At 26.8% G+C, this 19,487-nt stretch overlaps 1 protein-coding gene across 1 annotated transcript in view; it reads left to right on the plus strand.

Annotated features, from left to right (window-relative positions):
* LOC123261890 overlaps positions 1–14,850 on the plus strand; it is a 30,198-nt gene extending 15,348 nt beyond the window's left edge. The window contains exons 4-8 of the mRNA XM_044723752.1: positions 602–716; positions 9,437–9,674; positions 10,422–10,808; positions 10,931–11,182; positions 12,769–14,850. Of these exons, the coding sequence (XP_044579687.1) occupies positions 602–716; positions 9,437–9,674; positions 10,422–10,808; positions 10,931–11,182; positions 12,769–14,580 (2,804 nt within the window). The 3' untranslated portion in view covers positions 14,581–14,850. The remainder of the gene's footprint in view (positions 1–601; positions 717–9,436; positions 9,675–10,421; positions 10,809–10,930; positions 11,183–12,768) is intronic.
* The last annotated feature ends 4,637 nt before the right edge of the window (positions 14,851–19,487 follow it).

The raw sequence follows: 19,487 nt of genomic DNA on the forward strand, positions 1-19,487 counted from the left end.
TTAAAAAAAAAATAGTATCTAGAATTCTACAGAAAAAAAATTTAATAATAAAAGTAAATGTATGTAATTAGTTGTAAAAACATAAAATTATGGATGAATAATTAAATTCTATTTGTTATAAAATAAAAATGTCGAACGTTGAGTCCGACACAACACAATTTTAACAAATTTTTAAAAAATTTGTAAATTTTTTAGAAAATTGTGATATTCATTTTTTTTTAATTGTTTAATTTTTCTATGTACTTTAAAAAAAATGTATATCAAAAAAAGACAAAATAGAAATTTTATCCAAAAACATAAGAGCCAAAATTTTTTCCAACTTTTGAAGGCAAAAAAGACATCGAAATTTTTATTTTTTTCTTTCACGATATTTTTTATCATAAATGCGCCGTAAAAAAAGCAGAATCAAAAAAAAATAAAAAATGTTAATTTTTCACCTAGATATGGCCAAAAATATAGCCCCACTTAGTAAATAATTACCAAAAATAATATTTTTATTTTAATGAATTAAATTTATTCATGTTATTATATAATTCTTTTATCTTTGATAAAATATTATAACATTATAATACAAAACTAAATTACTGTTTGATCCCACCAGGCTTCAATAAGCTAATTCCAGAGCCAGCTTCCTCGGAAGCCTGCAAAAGATTGCAGTACCGACGCAAGAGTGACAGTGTGAAACGTCAAGTTCGTGAAAAGTTTTTCTTCGTAAGGTGAGTAGCTCGTAACTAAGTAAATATAATTTGAGCTAGGCAATATAGTTATAATTAGCTATTAATTATCCTTCAGCTCGCACGTATCAATTAAATTGATTTTCACCTGAGATTAATACCATGATACCATGCATCAAAGATTAATTTTTCTTAATTATCAATTATCGATTATAAACACTTATACATACGTTATGTTGATTTTTTAATCGTATGTTAATTAGTCCGCGGATAAGTTGCTAATCGATATAATAATTTTCAATTGACTGATTATAAGTCAGCTTTTCTCTCGACTTTTAATTGGAAGTTTATTTCTATTTGGCTTAAATTCTGTTTATTTTTAATCCACACTCGTTAATCCTCGATAAATTTATCAGTTTATCGGATGTGAATACGAGAATTCGATTTTTTTTTTTATTAATTGGAGATTTGTTGAATTCCGATGCGAAGAGACTTTTTTCAGTTTCCCGACAAGTAAAAGTGATGAAGTAATTTATGTATTGCAAAAATTATTATTATTATTAATTTTTTATTTTTTAAATTATTGAGACTGGAGTAGTTTTTTAGTTAAAATTAAAATTTTTTTTTATGAAAAAAAAGAAAATCTGATTAATTTATTAATTACATTTTACCAGAAAATTATAATTTACACCTATCTTGTGTACAAGTAAATAAAATAATAATAATCTATATTATTAAGAGAATAAGAAAAATTAGTATAGTCAATTTATTATGATAAGTATTTAGGCTGCATTCGAAAATCCTCTATCTCTAGATACATAATTAAGAAATTACCTTGTATCTTGTGAACTATTGACATTTTTAAAGATATAAGCTCACCCCGACATTACACTCATCGAGACCTTTCATTTGAGCACCCACATCAATTTTTCATATATTTATACATATTATATATATATATATGTATATATGAAAAGTATATCAAAATGCATGTGGGTACTCAAATGAAAGCTCTTAATGAATGTAACATCAGGATGAGCTTATATCATTAAAAACGTCAATATTTAAAGAAGTACAGTGCAATTTAACAAATATCTCGTGAAATATTGACATTTTTAAAGATATAAGCTCACCCCGACATTACACTCATCGAGACCTTTCATTTGAGTACCCACATCAATTTTTCATATATTTATATAAATTATATACATGTATATATGAAAAATATATCAAAATGCATGTGGATACTCAAATGAAAGCTCTTAATGAATGTAACATCAGGATGAGCTTATATCATTAAAAACATCAATATTTAAAGAAGTACAGTGCAATTTAACAAATATCTCGTGAAATATTGACATTTTTAAAGATATAAGCTCACCCCGACATTACACTCATCGAGACCTTTCATTTGAGTACCCACATCAATTTTTCATATATTTATATATATTATATATATATGTATATATGAAAAATATATCAAAATGCATGTGGGTACTCAAATGAAAGCTCTTAATGAATGTAACATCGGGATGAGCTTATATCATTAAAAACGTCAATATTTAAAGAAGTACAGTGCAATTTAACAAATATCTCGTGAAATATTGACATTTTTAAAGATATAAGCTCACCCCGACATTACACTCATCGAGACCTTTCATTTGAGTACCCACATCAATTTTTCATATATTTATATATATTATATCCATGTATATATGAAAAATATATCAAAATGCATGTGGGTACTCAAATGAAAGCTCTTAATGAATGTAACATCGGGATGAGCTTATATCTTTAAAAACGTTAATATATAAGAAAGTACAGTGCAATTTAACAAAAGTCATTATTTAATAAAGCAAAATTTTATTTATTTATAGTTTACAAGTCACGGCAGTCACATAGTGACTGCAATGTTGCTAGTAATAACAATATAGATATAAAATGATGGAACGAATTCCCACAATTGGGCATATAAACCGTCAATTTCTCGAGACAAATGGTATATAAATACTGATTGATTGAGTAGAGTCGTTTGACAAGATCATTAATGACTCTGAGAGAAAGAAGTATTAAATCCTCTCCGTATAATAATTGTGGGCGACTACAAAACTTTGCTTGAGAAAGATTAAATACTTGTCTAATTATAACCTCCCACCGAAAATCTTGATTTTAGCTTACAAAAGTTTTCCCGACGTCATTAAAAACCAGTGGTTAAGTAATGAGACTTAGCTTTTCTTCATAATATTGTTTTTTAATTTCAACCTTTTTTTCATTCAATTTTTCTTTCAGCAAATCCGCTTTTAATATTTAATAATTAAGTCGATTAATCTCAAAAGGAAACAACAAAGAGAAAAAATATTAAAAAGAAAATAGTTGTATAAGGAATTTGTTTTTTACCAAGCAAAGATGAAACAGTCTTGGAAATAGTGCGTCACAGGTTCAACACGACTATCGTTAAAGTCCTTCCGGATAGCACTAGCGCTAGATGAATTATTCACGAGGCTACTGATGCATGAATAATAAAATGGAAGATTAGAGTCATGAGTAAAAATAACAATGGAGATAGATTTTTAAATATATATATGTGGATATATGGATATCTATTTATTTATCGGCACCATCGAGTTAATTTTATTTTTTTAAAGATTATTAACATAAACAAATATTTCTAAATTTTCAAATCAATCTTTCAAAGATAAAGAGTTCCGTAAGTTCTGTTTTCATCCGCCAAAAAACCTAAGAAAATAATCAATAACTCGACATTAAATAACTCATATCAAAAATACTCGACTAATCTTCGGATAAATCATCTTAAGTGACTAATGATGAAACTGTATTATTAAGATTCTTAAATAAGTGGTAAAATAATCTAGCGTAGCAGTATTTTCATATTTGGGCAACAAATAGATAACATAAATACATTTGATCTCATTATAAATGTCATCAGAATATGTCGCTCATATTAGTGTAATTTTATCGATAATTTCCTGTACTTAGATTATAATTCATGTTTTATGTTAATCATTTAATTCAAGAGATGACATTTATTTCACTATCAGAATTACATTATTTATTTTTTTATTTATAAACAACCAAACCCAACAGCCGTACACAGTAAAAAATTTTGCGTCATTGCGTCAAAAAATTTTGTGTTAAATATTTAACACTTTTATGTGTAAATTTAACATTAATTGTGTTAAATTAATACAGAAAAATGTTAAATTAATACAAAAAAGTGTTAAATATTTAACATAAAAATTTTTTGACGCAATGACGCAAAATTTTTTACTGTGTAGCCATTAACAGAGTTAATAATCTTTACGAAGTAATTGATCTTAAAATTATTTTTGTAATGACAAGATAACCAAAAAAAAAAAAAATTAAATAACATATTTGTATCAATCCCTTTATAATTACTCGAGTAGGCAAACATAAAAATGAAAATAACAAAAAAGAAAAAGTAACAAATTTGTAAGAAAAAAATTGGAGTAATTGCAGACATAATTTAACACCATTTTGTAACTAAGTTAGCTAGCGATGCGGTCATATATCCAGTATATTTATATAAAACAGAGGCTTATCACCAGTATAAATTATTATGTACTAAAATTCTCAGATAGAAAAATTTTGAAGATTTTTTTTTAATAAGAAAAATTTGGAAAAAAATTAAATTTAGAAAAATTTTAAGAAATTTTTTAAAATTTACTTTTTGATATTAATTTGATAAATAAAATTAAAAAATTGTTATTAAGATGCATTTATTTGTGTAATTGCAAAAAAAGATAATATGAAAATGTTTTTCTTTATTTGTGATCAGAATCGCTGCTCAATGTTGTAAATAATGGAATTAAAAATGATTTTTAGTTAAAGAATTTACTATTTAGATAATATACATCATACTACTATCTAAAAGTATAAAAAGATTATAATATAATTACGTTAATGACAATTTTTCGAACGTACGTGATTTCTCAAGCGTAGGTAAGAGATTCAAGTACAGCTCACAATAGATCATCATTTTTTTCCTTGTTACGTAACTTGTTTATTGAGTTTAGAGCGTTATCACTAGCTCTGTTTACACTTCCCATTAAATATTTACCATCGATTTGATGCCACCAAGTTTTTCAGCCTCTTGTTTTATGATAAAGAGTTTAGTTATTTTTATAACTTTTATTTTATACAACAGTGTAATAAATACTTTCGGTTTTCTGTTTGTAGTTCATAGTTTCTGTTTTAATAAATTTATAATAATAAATTAATGAGCGTGTAAAGCTACGGATTAACTTGAATTTATTTTATGTAAATGATAATAAATAGAGGATTTATATAAAAGAGAATGGGGAAATAGAGATAAAGTTATTGGTGTAGCATTTGATAAATTATTCCAAACATTCCGCTGGATTTTCTCATGACTGCTTTTCAATTGCTCGTTACTCGAATGTAATGTTGAAGTAAATTTTAAATTATAAATGTAAAATCATATTATCAGGGCAATTTTACATTTTACATTTTATTATTATTATTATTATTATATTTATAATGAATTCCAATTAACTCGATAATTACTAGTTAAAATTTGTAGAGCACAAACTAAAGGTTTCTGTAAACAAAGCGTTGTTTCGTAATTCAGGATCAGGATATATATGAATAGAAATGTTTACATATATATTATTTATAAATGATAATAATTATTGGCAAATGTAAATTAACAATTAGTTTCTCATTGAAATTAGGGAGGCTAATTAGTGGTTAATTATTGGATCCTGATGATCACCACAAGTGCCCTGTATCGCGTAGATGCGTAGGCCAAACACACATACACCCAACACATGCATACAATTCCTGATCCTTCTACACTTGCTCTCTTGTTATGTCAAGTGGCCATGAATTTTCGCCCACAAACCACTTCACTTCCAGTCTCCACTATCGAACATTGTGATATTAATTTACACTCTAAACTTGAATGTACCTACATTGATAAATATCTATACGCGTACCCAACTAATCAATTTAACTTTTTATATTTTTTTCTTATATTTTAATGGACTTTGTTTACCCTCATTTTTTAGTTATAAATACCCTCAATTTATTACGGAGTTACAAAAATTTCGTTATAAATTCCTCCTAGCTCCATAAATCAATTTGTAAGCATAAAAATTTATGGATGATAAATTATAGTTAAACTTTTTCGATTGGCAATTTTATAAAAAAAGTTGTTTTGTAATAAATTTAGTTATTGAAAATTTTATCTGAAATCTTTGAATTTTTTTATGACGGAAAATAAAACAGATATTAAAATTTCAAAGATTCACTGAGAGAAAATTTATTAACTATCAATAAAATTTATTAAAAATCTCATCAGTTTTTATGAAAATTAAGTTTGTCGACTTTTAAAAATTTTTAGAATTATTTTTTATTGAAAAAATTATTATAAAAAATTTTTTTTTAATTTTATTTGTACAAAACTTGAAAAACTGAAAGTGCAATTTTTAAAAAATATTTTTCTGATCTAATTTAATTATTTAAAAAAAATCAAAAAATTAAAAACGTCGGCTAACTTTAGTATTATTCAGTTTTTTTTAAAGAAATCATCGCTAGAAAATAAAATAATATTTTCATTCATTCAAAACAATATAATAATTTTTATTTAATATTAAAATTTTTATTTGAAAAAAAAAAATGTCTGATTTTTTAAAACCAAATTAAAAATTTTTAATATTCACAATAATAATTTTTATTTAATATTAAAATTTTCATTTGAAAAAAAATTGTCTGAATTTTTAAAACCAAATTTAAGATTTTTAATATTCACAAAATAAAAACAATCAACAGTAAAAAGTCAAATGTTGGTGTAAAATTATCAATATTCACTGAAAGTTCAATTGCAAGAAACTTGATACAAATACATACTATTGATTTTCAATATAACAACAATAACAATTTAACACATTTTCAGCCTGTCAATTAAAAGGCCAATACAATTGATCAGCGTAAAAAAGGATATTAAAAAAAAAAAAAAAAAAAAAAAAAAACTTCCGTGCCCGTAATCAGAAATGAAGTTACACGCGTGTAAGTTATTTGCCAGTAATAACAGAATAAATTACAATTACAATAGTATTTCGTTGTTGTTATTGTTGATGCAGTACAACAATGCCCGAATAAGAGAAATAGAAGGCGCCCGAGTTTTTGTGCTCGCGGATGCATTATGAAAAATTCCGCACGGTAAAATGGAAACGCAGAAACAAAACGAAAAAAAAAAGTACAGAGCAATGGAAAATAAAAAGAGCAGATATGAGTAAAAAACATAGAGCATATGTGTATCGAGCAATCATAAAAATTCGTTATGCATGAAACGCTGTCACAAATGGATGGCTTCCGTCTGTGATGCTCTTGCTCCGTATACTTTGTTATTATTTTCCATTTCTCTCTCTATCTCGTTTATTCGCGGCGATACTTTCCACTACTAGACGGAATATTGCGAGTTACTATTGTCACGACCCGGATCTATTGATCAAGATGTATTGACTTCCGCTTTTAAGTGCAAACTATAATTAACGAGCATTAAAAAAAAAATTAAAACTTGCACCTTAAATTTTTTTTTTTAAGTGTAAATTAACAATTAAACATTAAGATTGAGAGAAAAAATTTTTTAATTAATTTTTTTGAAGAGAATTTTTAATCGATTGATATGAAAATTTTTGGTAAATATTTACAAGTGGGGTCAAACATTTTAATTTTTATTTTTTTGAACAAAATTTCTATTTGATTTTATTGATATATTTTTTTTTTGAAAAATACATAAAAAAATAAACAATTAAAAAAAAAAAATTATCACAATTTAAATAAATTTTACAAAAAAATTTATAAATTTTTTCGAAAATTGTGACATTCAACTTTTTTTTTTATTGTTTGTTTTTTTATGTACTTTAAAAAAAAAAAATATATCAAAAAAATCAAAAAAAGATAAAATAGAAATTTTATCCAAAAACATGAGAGCCAAAATTTTTTCCAACTTTTAAAGGCAAAAAAGCTATCGAAATCTTCATTTTTTCCTTTCACAACATTTGTTATCATAAATCCGCCGTAAAAACAAGCAGAATAAAAAAAAATTAAAAAATGTTAATTTTTATCCTAAATATGGCCAAAAATAAATTTGACCCCACTTGTAAATAATTACCAAATTTTTATTTCTTCTTAGTCTACTTATCCGGTTTACATTAGAAGAATAAAATTAAAAAAATTAATTTTTTTTTTTAATTTTAAGTGCGTATAATCCCTTAAAAATATTAATTTATTTATAAATAAATTACACTTAATAATTTCCTCAATTTATTACTCGTCATTAACTCACATCAATATATAATTACATTACCGTCCAGATTTATCTTTATTACATGAGAGATATGACGGCGCTGAACATTGGAATTCTGATTCCTGGCGCCACTGTCCGAAAAAATAAATCCATCCGCGTCAGTAATAAATGCGCTGCATTTATTTACAAAAATAAAAAAAAAATATTATTGAATTAAAATTACTTCTAAGAGAAGAAGCTTATCCTGCAATTTCTTCTTTAACTGCTTCGTACTATCTACTGCACATATGTGACCAGCAATTACGTGATTATCAGCTTGCGCCGTAATTGTAAGATCCTCGCATTAACTGCACACATTTCTTAATGTTACTTTTTTTTTTTAAGATTATTTCGAATAAAAATTTTCGAAAATTTAATTAGTCAAAATTTATTAAGTATCTTTTAATATAATTCCATCACTGTCTCTCATTTGTATTAATAGGAAATTTAATATGGATATGGATGTGATGGAAAATCATTAATTATCAAAGCAACGTCAAGTTAATAATTATAATTGTTATTATTTTCCGCTGTGCATTGAGAGCGTACAAACAACTCGGATAATTAACAATATCAATAACCGAATAATTATTTTCAAATAAATCCCTTTGATTTTGAGTTCCGGGTAAATTTTAAATAAATTCGATTAACATTCAATATTTGCAGGATCAAAGCGTATTTTATTTTTATTTTTGAGGAAATAATTAATTTGGTATTTAAAAAAAAAATTTTTACAATGTCAATTAGAGTAAATGTAATGTTATTTCTATAAAAATATTTTTTTTTTAAATCAAAGAACATTAAAATGTCAAAAATATTTATTTTATAGAAAAAAATTTTGGTAAAAATTTACAAGTGAGGTCAACCATTTTAATTTTCATTTTTTTGAATAAAATTTCTATTAATTAAAAAAAATTGATTATAACAATTTTCAAAAAAATTTATAAATTTTTTAGAAAATTGTAATATTGAAATTTTTTTTTAAATTGTTCATTTTTAACTTCCCGCTAAAAAAATTGAAAATTTTTTTGTTTATTTTTCAAAAAAAAATATATGTAAAAAAGATAAAATAGAAATTTTATCCAAAAACTTGAGAGCCAAAATTTTTTCCAACTTTTGAGAGCAAAATATCGAAATTTTTATATTTTTTTTTCACAAGATTTTTTATTATAAATGCGCCTCAAAAACAAGCAGAATCAAAAAAATTTTTAAATGTTAATTTTTCTGTAAATAATTATCAAATTTTTTATAAAAATTAAAATAATTTTATAAAATGTCAATATTGAAATTTTATAAAACAATTTTGAAGAAATTTAATAAATCTTTTAAGAAAAACTATCTTTGCCCAGTCAATTTATTTTAACAGTTTAAAATATAAAATTTACCACTAATATTTAATATATATTTCCAGTGATTCATCAGTACCATCAATTGCCCGGGAAATGCTCCGCTCTCCAAAATATGACACTCAACAGTGGGAAGACGATGAGCTTTTGCTAATGTTACAAACGATGTTCGTGGAGCTGGAGTTACCGCAGAAATTCAACATTCCCCTTTCGACGTTGAAGAATTTTCTGTACGAGGTTTACAATAATTACAATGAGGTGCCGTTTCACAACTTCAGACACTGCTTTTGTGTCGCGCAAATGGTAAAATCAATACTTACTCATGTAATGTACAGTAGTATAAATATAGTACGTACTATTAATCTTAATATAGAGTCATTAGCATTAACATCATTAATAACAGCTATGAATTCATTGTTCAGATTGTCGACAAATAATAAACTTCTCTGCACTGAGAAAAAAAAATATTTTTATTAAGGAAATTTTCTTGATACAACAATATTCTTAGCTCAAGAAATTGTTAAATTGAATGAAATAATTTTTACTTAATTTAAATAAAGCTATTCTTTTATTTATCTGTTATCCAAAGATAAATATTGATGTTCTTCTCTTCAGAAATTAATAATTAATAATAATAGAATATTTGGTGGCACGCGTTAATATCCCCGGACAAAATATCCCCGACAAAATATCTCCGGACAAAATATCCCCGATAAAATATCCCCGACAAAATATCCCCGGACAAAATATCCCCGATAAAATATCCCCGCATTTTTGTTGGTTTAATTTTGAATAAACACACAAACACACTAAAAAAATAATGTTGAAATTAATTTTCAAATTATTATTGATGAATTTTTATATTTTTAAGAATTTTGTCCGGGGATATTTTGTCAGGGATATTTTGTCCGGGGATATTAACGCACGTAACCGAATATTTGATCGTCAGCGAGTTTCTTGAGCCAAGAAATTGTTAATTGAGCAAAAGGTATTTTTTTTCTCAGTGTGGAAAGTAAAAATAATAATTACTAAAATTTAATCGGCTTTTAGATGTACACGATAGCGTGGGCAGTGGACCTGCCCTCTAAAATCGGGCACCTGGAGGTCCTGATCCTGATCATCTCCTGCATCTGCCACGACCTCGACCATCCAGGGTACAATAACATCTACCAGATAAACGCGCGAACGGAGCTGGCGTTGAGGTACAATGATATCTCGCCGCTGGAGAATCACCACTGCTCAGTGGCGTTTCGTATCCTCGAGGCGCCAGAGTGCAATATACTCGCGTCCCTCGATGCCACGACGTTTCGCTCAGTACGCGAGGGTATCATAAGGTGTATCCTCGCGACAGATATGGCCAGACACAACGAGATACTCGGGCAATTCACGGACGTTGTTCAGGAATTTGATTATCAAAACAGAGCGCACATTAACTTGGTAATAAAATGATAATATCGTTTTTTTTTTATTTCGTTTAATTGGGGGCTTTTATGGAATAGGGAATGGGGAATGCGTTTTATTGGTTCTTTCCCAATGCTAAAGTGTAATGGTACTTTCAGCTATCAATGATATTAATAAAAGTCGCAGACATTAGCAACGAAGCAAGGCCGATGAAGGTCGCGGAGCCCTGGCTCGATCGATTACTCCAAGAGTTCTTCAAACAATCAGACGCCGAGAAACTCGAGGGACTTCCAGTAACACCATTTATGGATCGCGAAAAAGTCACTAAACCATCATCACAATGCAGCTTTATTGGACTTGTTCTCCTTCCACTATTTGAAGTTCTTGGGGAGCTGTTTCCTGAACTTCAGGTATTTTTATTTTTTATCTATTTTGTTAATATTTTTTTTTATTATTGCAAATAAACAATAATTTATATTATTAAAAGAATAAGAAAAATTTTGTCTAAAGAATAGTCATATGATAAAATAGGTTTTTTAAGTGAAATTCAGTGTCATTGCAAAGTTCTTGACTTGAATTCGTACATAATTAAGAAATGAGCTTTTATCTTATAAAATATTGACATTTTTAAAGATATAAGCCCACTCCGACATTACACTCGTCGAGACTTTTCATTTGAGTACCCACGTCGATTTTTCATATATTTTATATATTTATATATTTCACAAATACCATATATACCATATATATAAAATATATAAAAAATGCCATGTGGGTACTCAAATGAAAGATCTTGATTAGTGTAACATCGGGATGAGCTTATATCTTTAAAAATGTCAATAATTAAGAAATGACCTTGTATCTTGTAAACTTGAAATTTTTTAAGATATAAGCTCACCTCAACATTGCACTCATCAAGACCTTTCATTTGAGTACCCACATCAATTTTTCATATATTTTATATATTTATATATATGTATATATGAAAAATATATCAAAATGCATGTGGGTACTCAAATGAAAGCTCTTGATAAGTGTAACATCGACATGAGTTTATATCTTTAAAAACGTTGATAGTTAAGAAAGTACAGTGCAATTTAACAAATATCTTGTGAAATATTGACATTTTTAAAGATATAAGCTCACCCCGACATTACACTCATTGAGACCTTTCATTTGAGTACCCACATCAATTTTTCATATATTTTATATATTTATATATATGTATATATGAAAAATATATCAAAATGCATGTGGGTACTCAAATGAAAGCTCTTGCTGAGTGTAACATCGGGATGAGCTTATATCTTTAAAAACGTCAATAGTTAAGAAAATACAGTGCAATTTAACAAAAGTCATTATTTAATAAAGCAAAATTTTATTTATTTATAATTATTATAAATAAAATTTTTAATTATCATTATTAAAATTCTATACAAAAAGAAACTTTCGATTTTTTGAAAAATTGAAATTTTTATAATAGAAATAAAAAACACTCTAAATAAATAAAGAATTAACATTTTTTCTTAATAAGTGCTAGTATTTTAAATTCTTTAATGTTAACTATGGACCCAGTAAATTACGACCAAGTATTAGAAAAAAAAAAAAAAAAACTTATTTTTTTCTCTTAAGTATCTTATTTCTCTCATCTCTGATTTGATAAAAAATAATATAATAATTTAATTAGACAACCTCAAGAAACTTTGAAAGTTCAACTTAAAGTTAAAAGTTATTTTATTTCACTCCAGAAATACAACACAACTTATTCCCATCATCAATGAGGGAAAAAATTTCAATTGCAATAAAACTTGAATAAAACTAATTACACAGCAATAAATTCCTTCATACAGCTTACGATGAATAAATTGATCATTAAAAGTTAATAATACTCATTAAAAACCTCTTTAGACTAATCTTCTTAACATAAATAACAAAAACCTACTTAATAAGTACAACAAATAAAAAGCATTCAATAACAATAAACAATATTTTCCAGGAACTAATCGTCTCTCCAGTAAAATACGCGCTGGACTATTACCGACGTCTAAACGAAGCAGCGAAAGACGAGCGACACCACCGAAAAAGTATCGTCGACCTCGGCGAGTCAAACATGTCTTCATCAAACACGGGGTCTTCCAGCGTGATAAAATCAACTTCTTCCCACAGTATGCGCTCGAAGCGTTCAGCAAGCACAATAAGATCGCGCTCAAGGTCCATAGAGGACGACGCGGACAACCAGATGCTCGAGGAGCTGGATAACATCGAGAGCTCCGACCCGGAGACTGCCACCGAGGTCGAGATCAGCGAAAAGACCCTCAAGTTCAAGATTTCCACAGAGGGCAACGTCGCGCCCTCCTCCACCGGCCGCAGAAGTTACCCCGGCAGCAGGAAAGGCAGCCGCGAAAAATCTTCTCTAGACTATCACAACCATGATCTCGCCAAAGCCGTCAGAGATCACGAGCGCGAGCGCCGGAAAAGCCGCGGGGAGAATCTCAGCAGCGACATAAGCTCTCCGGTGAGCGCGAGGTCCGGAGAAGACACCAGGATTCTGGAAGAGTTCGAGAGGGACGAAATTTTGTACGTAGACGCGAGAATGAGCAAAGAAGACAGCAAACTTTCCGAAGAAAACGGAATAATTGAGAAGAACAAATCAAACAAGCGGATGAGCGTTGAAATGGATGCTAGTAATATTGGGTCCAGTAGTTCCAGTAGAATTAATCGTAAAGACTTAGTAGTTATGACTGACGCGAATTTAAGGTGCTGCTGCGACGACAAATCGGCCTCTAATAACCACCACAAGTCACTTTTGTCGCGGCTGAGGAATCTGACCGACCGTCTGAGCATCAGCTTTGATTCAAAGGACCCTCCGATGACTAAATCAAAGCACCACCATCATATCGTCACTAAAACTCTCACTAAAAGTAATTCTGTGGTGAGCAGTACTGGGAATAGTGGTGGTACCAGTTCTAATAGCTCGATGCTAATTTGTAAGCGGTGTAATTTAATGAAAAGCACTAAAGAGTCAACCAGCAGCAGCTCTGGAGGAAACAGCACAGTCGTCGCGCTAACGAGCATGGACAAACGGGCAATGACCCTCCCTAAGACCCGGAAATCCCACGACGGAAGAACCAAAAGCTGGAGAATGGTATTTACTAAGGAAAAAAGACCGTCAGCTTCTCTGGAAGTGCTCCCAGCGCATGACAGCTGTGAAAGGTCGATTGTTAAGCACAAAAGAAATCATTCTAATCCGGAGGGGAAGTTGACGGTCACTAAAAGTAGTAAAGAGGAAAAAAAATTAAATTTCAGCGAGATTAACGTCAGGACTGGAGCTGTCTCCAATAAGCCGGACATTGTTGTCCATCCGGGAAGCTCTTCTGTTGTTGATGAAGATATTGATAAAGTTGAGATACGCAGAAGCTCGGCTAGTATGGAGGATATCTCGAAAATCACCAAGCAGGAACCGACGCTCTTAGGGTCTTTGGAGGACAAAAATTCGGAGGAGATGCAGCACACGGGAAGTCTTGATTCCATGCTGTATAAGGAGTCTACTAAGACTACTAAGAAAGCTTTTGTATTCGCAAGTCCGTCTACTACTAAGAAATCTTCTCCGAGCTTGTTTTCAAGGTTCAAGTCCGGGATGAGTATTGATGGGAGAAGCAACAGTGGGTCTCTTAATGAACAGTCGAACCAACAGTCGCCCAGCTGGATTTCTTCGTTGACTGCGAGCTTTCGTCCTAAACGACATGGTGATATTGCTGGTCCAACGTCACATCAGTTGCACTCGCCGACTCATGAAGAAGTTAAGTGATACGTTGTTGTGGTGGACAATGATAAATCGAGGTTTAATTACTTTACTGATTGGTGGGCTCAACACTCACCTTGCTGTACTGGTTGAACTTTTTTTTATTGAGACTTCAATAAAATCAAGGATTTTTGTTTTTATTTATTGTTAATTATTCAAGTTACAAGTTACGGGTAGAAGCATTTTTATTCGACTGCTTCGTTTATTTTATTAGAATCTTGGAGAAAATAGACCGGAAAAAATAGACGAGAAAAAAATAAACCTGGAAAAAATTTTGTAGTTTATATTTAAATTTAAATAATTTAATTTAGAAAAATTAAATACTTAAATTTAGAAAAATTTATATTATTTCATTGAAATTATTGTAAAATAAAAATAATAATAATAATATTTTTTTTTGTGTAACAAAAAATGGAGCGATCTATTCTGAGGGTATTTATTTTTCAGAAAATTTGTGGGGATGGATATTATAATTTTTATTTTACAATAATTTTAATGAATTTTTAATAACTTTAAAATTTTTTCCGGGTCTATTTTTTTCGGGTCTATTTTTTCCGGTCTATTTTTTCCGATTACCATTTTATTAGGGCCTTGCTAGACAGTTTTCTTCCATTTTTTTTTTTTTTTTTATCATTAACTGTTTTACAATTTTTTTTTATTTATTTTATTATTAGAGGTATTGAGTTTAAATGTAAATTTAAAATTTTGTTAGAATTTATATCAAGGTAAAATTTAGTAAAATTTTGTGAGTTAAATTTGACTTCAAAATTTATTAATAATGTTTTTTTTTTTTTTAATAAAATTGTAATACAGTTAAAAAGTGGAAGTTAATGTTTAAAAATGGCCTTAATTTGCTATTCCAAATAATAAATTAATGACAAATTAATCAAAATTAGACAAGCCCATTCTCTCTAATTTTCTCCAGTTTTAGTAATTTTTATTTTAAAAAACAAAATAATTGTTAATAATTTAAACATTTAAATACTGGAGTATTTAAACAGACTCTTAATAAAGTCTCTGTTAAGTCGATTAAGAAAAAATAATTAAATATAATTATTTATTACGTACATATTATAAGTTAACTAATAATATTTAATTATTTCTTCGTCAATATTTAAAAGTAAAAGTATATTACCTTACAAAAAATGAACTCGTAATTGTTAATTAGATATCGCGAATGCGAGTTGTTAGTGCTGTAGATTTTATTTATTGTTTATCGTAGCTCGGTTATTAACGGCCGTTATTATAAAAATATAATATAATAATACATAAAATAATTATTTAATAAAAATCCAAATCGCCATGTGAAACGTATCTTATTATTATTATTGATTAATTAATTAAATTAAAAAAAAACATCCATTATCTCAGTAATATATCGATTACAGTAGCTAGATAGGCGACCAGATATAAAAAATAATATAAAAATAAAATATACTCTGAATAAATATTTAAAATGTGTGCTTCTCAATCGCAGTATTGTTTAATGACTAAATAATAAACAAAAATGGTGCAATGTAACAACAAATAATAATTTTTGTTTTAGCATGCGTTCTTTTAATTAAATTATTGTGACTGTAATTGTAATTATAATTTAACTGCGATGTAAATGTTTTTATTCTGTATAGTTGGTAAATTATTGGATAAATGCGTAAAGAAAAGATATATATATTAAAAAAAAAATAAACATACAAATGCATAATAATAATAATCAATATAAAAATTGTAATTTCGATCAATATTTAGTGTCATAATATTAATTAATTAAATATGTTTTTTTTTAATTATTATTTAAAGTTTTTTTTATGAATTAAGTTGTAAATTCATAATTTAAAAAATAATAATTATTAAAATTATTATTATTTTTTAATTAATTATCACTGATTTTTAGATGTTTATATTTTTATACATCAATGTTTCTATACGGCGATAATTAAACCGCATGTATTGTTCAACTCTAGTCTTATTGTTTATTATAAATATTATTATTATTATTAAAATTAATTAACTGGGTCATCCATTTTTCAATTTATAATTTTTGTTACCAAGTCTCTACTTTTTATTTTAAAATAAGTAATGAGTAATTGAAACAAATGAATAAAATAATGAACAAAATTAATATCAAACTTCACGACCAATTTTTTAAATTGAATTTTTAAATCAAAGATGAAAAATAACTTCACTAATTGAGAAGTTACTTCGGATTATATTATATTAAACTATACTTCAGTAATCTGTGATTTTACATCACAGTAATTAAAACATATCGCGTTCCAGATGCCATAAGAGCGCATAATAAAGAATTTATTTTTTTTTCCAAGTCCAAAAAAAAATTTTAGTTTGTAGAAAAATTTATTTTTGCATTTCTGCACGTTTTATTCAGAAATACGTCGGTTCCCAAAAAAATTTTTTTTATACACCCTTATGGCATCCGAGGTAGGTCCCGAGAGCCATAAGGGAGTATAAAAAAAATTTTTTTCGGTAATCAACTTATTTTTGAATAAAACGTGCAAAAATGCAGAAAAAAAAATTTTTTTCCAAACTAAAAATTTTTTTGGACCTGAAAAAAAAAAAATAGAAATTTTTATTATACGCCCCGGGTGCCATATACTGATAGAAGGATTTCTTAATATTTAAGAAGATTTTTTTGGTATTTAAGAAATCATTTCTTAAACATCATTTCTTAGTATTTAAAAAATATTTCTTAATATTTAAGAAATATTTCTTAAATACTAAGAAATATTATAAATACTAAGAAATATTTCTTAAAAACTAAGAAATATTTTTTAAATACAAAGAAATCTTTTTAAATGCTAAGAAATATTTTTTAAATACAAAGAAATCTTTTTAAATGCTAAGAAATATTTTTTAAATACTAAGAAATATTTTTTAAATACTCAGAAATGATGTTTCTTAAATACAAAGAAATCTTTTTAAATGATAAGAAATCCTTCTATCAGTGTAAGAAATCATTTCTTAGTATTTAAAAAATATTTCTTAGTATTTAAGAAATATTTCATAAATACTAAAAAATATTATAAATACTAAAAAATATTTTTTAAATACTAAAAAATGATGTTTAAAAAATGATTTCTTAAATACAAAGAAATCTTTTTAAATGCTAAATAAGAGCGTATAATTTTTATACGCCCTTATGACATCTGTAACGCGATATACTAACTCTTAAAAGTACAAGTAAATGTTACACTGACTTTCTCACGACTAAACATTTCATGTAGTCTACTACCTAGATGTACTTGCGACATCTTTTACAGTGATCAAATAACTTTTACAGACTTTGTATGTAAATATACATATTTATTATTTTATATTATTCCGTAAAAAACATTCATTTTATTTTTTGTAAACTATTTTAAAAAATAATCAATCTAGAAATCTTTTCTTATAAAATTTTGTTACGACAGTAATTTATTAACCGGGCCTAGACCAAATCACTCGTTAATTATTTATCAATAAGTAATAACTTAAACTGTATTAGTTAATTAATAAAATATAAAACGAGTGACGTAACAATAACTTTACAACAAATATTTATTAATAATAAAACTAATAACACTATCTGTGCCTGATCTATCTCTCATTATTTATTTCTTCCTCTTCAATAATATTTTAATGTTGATAATAAATAATAAATTAACAATTATTATTACGTTTAAAAAAATTACAACCCAATTATTATTTATTTTAAGTGTAATAATTTAGCGAAAATGTAATATGTAAAAATATTTAAATGTACTCTATATTTACCGAGTAATTTTTTTTTTTTTCATTTTTAAGACCACATAAGTTACTTTTGTTTAAAATATATCACTGTCTAAATATTTAATTAAGATTACAATTAAATGTGTAAATAATTGTAGTCTAGACTCGTTACGTACGAGCGGGATATCATTAATTATAATTAATCAGTAAAAGTATATAATTATTCGTGACTATATAATGGTAATATTATAAATTATAAATATACATATATATATTATTGGTAATTATAATTAATTAATAAGTTACTAAGGAATATATGATTAAAATATCTGACAACTGATGAAAACAAAAAATGCACTAATGACATTGAATGTAACTGTAATTATTAATTTTATTATTTTAATTATTATTATGATTATTATTATTGATTTCTATCTATTAATTATTATTATAATTATCAAGTAATTGGACAATTGTCGCTCGCTGGCGAGTGAAGTAGTATTGATTGTAAAGAATATGAGTGACTAATTTAAGAGTCCACGATTTTGATTCTAATTATTGATTGATTAAATGGTTAATAAGTATATTGATTAATCAGTGACGATTAATGTTATCAACGTGGTAATTAAATATTAATTATGAATGTATAAAATTAATTATATAATATATGGTATATAATTCAATTATTTGTCTTTTCAATCCTGTTTTCCATTATTTATTTCAATAAAAAGAGAAAATTGTTTTTTTTAAGACATAAAATAATTTTTTTTAATCAATAATGAAAATATATATTTAATGAATAAATTACTGAAAATTATTCACTCGGTTTCGTACCTAAGATTGGTATTATGTGTAGAAGATAATTGAAAATGAATAATTAAATATGGTAACAGGTATCTCAGATTTCAGTTTTGATATGCAAATTCGGTTTTAAATATAGATAAAATTTATACGGAAACTTTAATATTTGTCTATGAACTTGAGTAATATTTATGAGCTTCCAAGGCCTTTATTGACAATAAATTCATTATCACTGTCTTTAGGAAGTGGGGTAATATTATTAATTGCAAGTTATTGAAATAATACGGCAAAAATTTAATCGCTTGAAAAATAAATTTTTTAAAAAACAAAAATCATTAGTTGTGAAGAAATATAATTTTCCACTGAGAAGAATATTATTTTAAAGAAGT

The sequence above is a fragment of the Cotesia glomerata genome, linkage group LG3, assembly GCF_020080835.1.
Source record: "Cotesia glomerata isolate CgM1 linkage group LG3, MPM_Cglom_v2.3, whole genome shotgun sequence".
NCBI lineage: Eukaryota > Metazoa > Arthropoda > Insecta > Hymenoptera > Braconidae > Cotesia > Cotesia glomerata.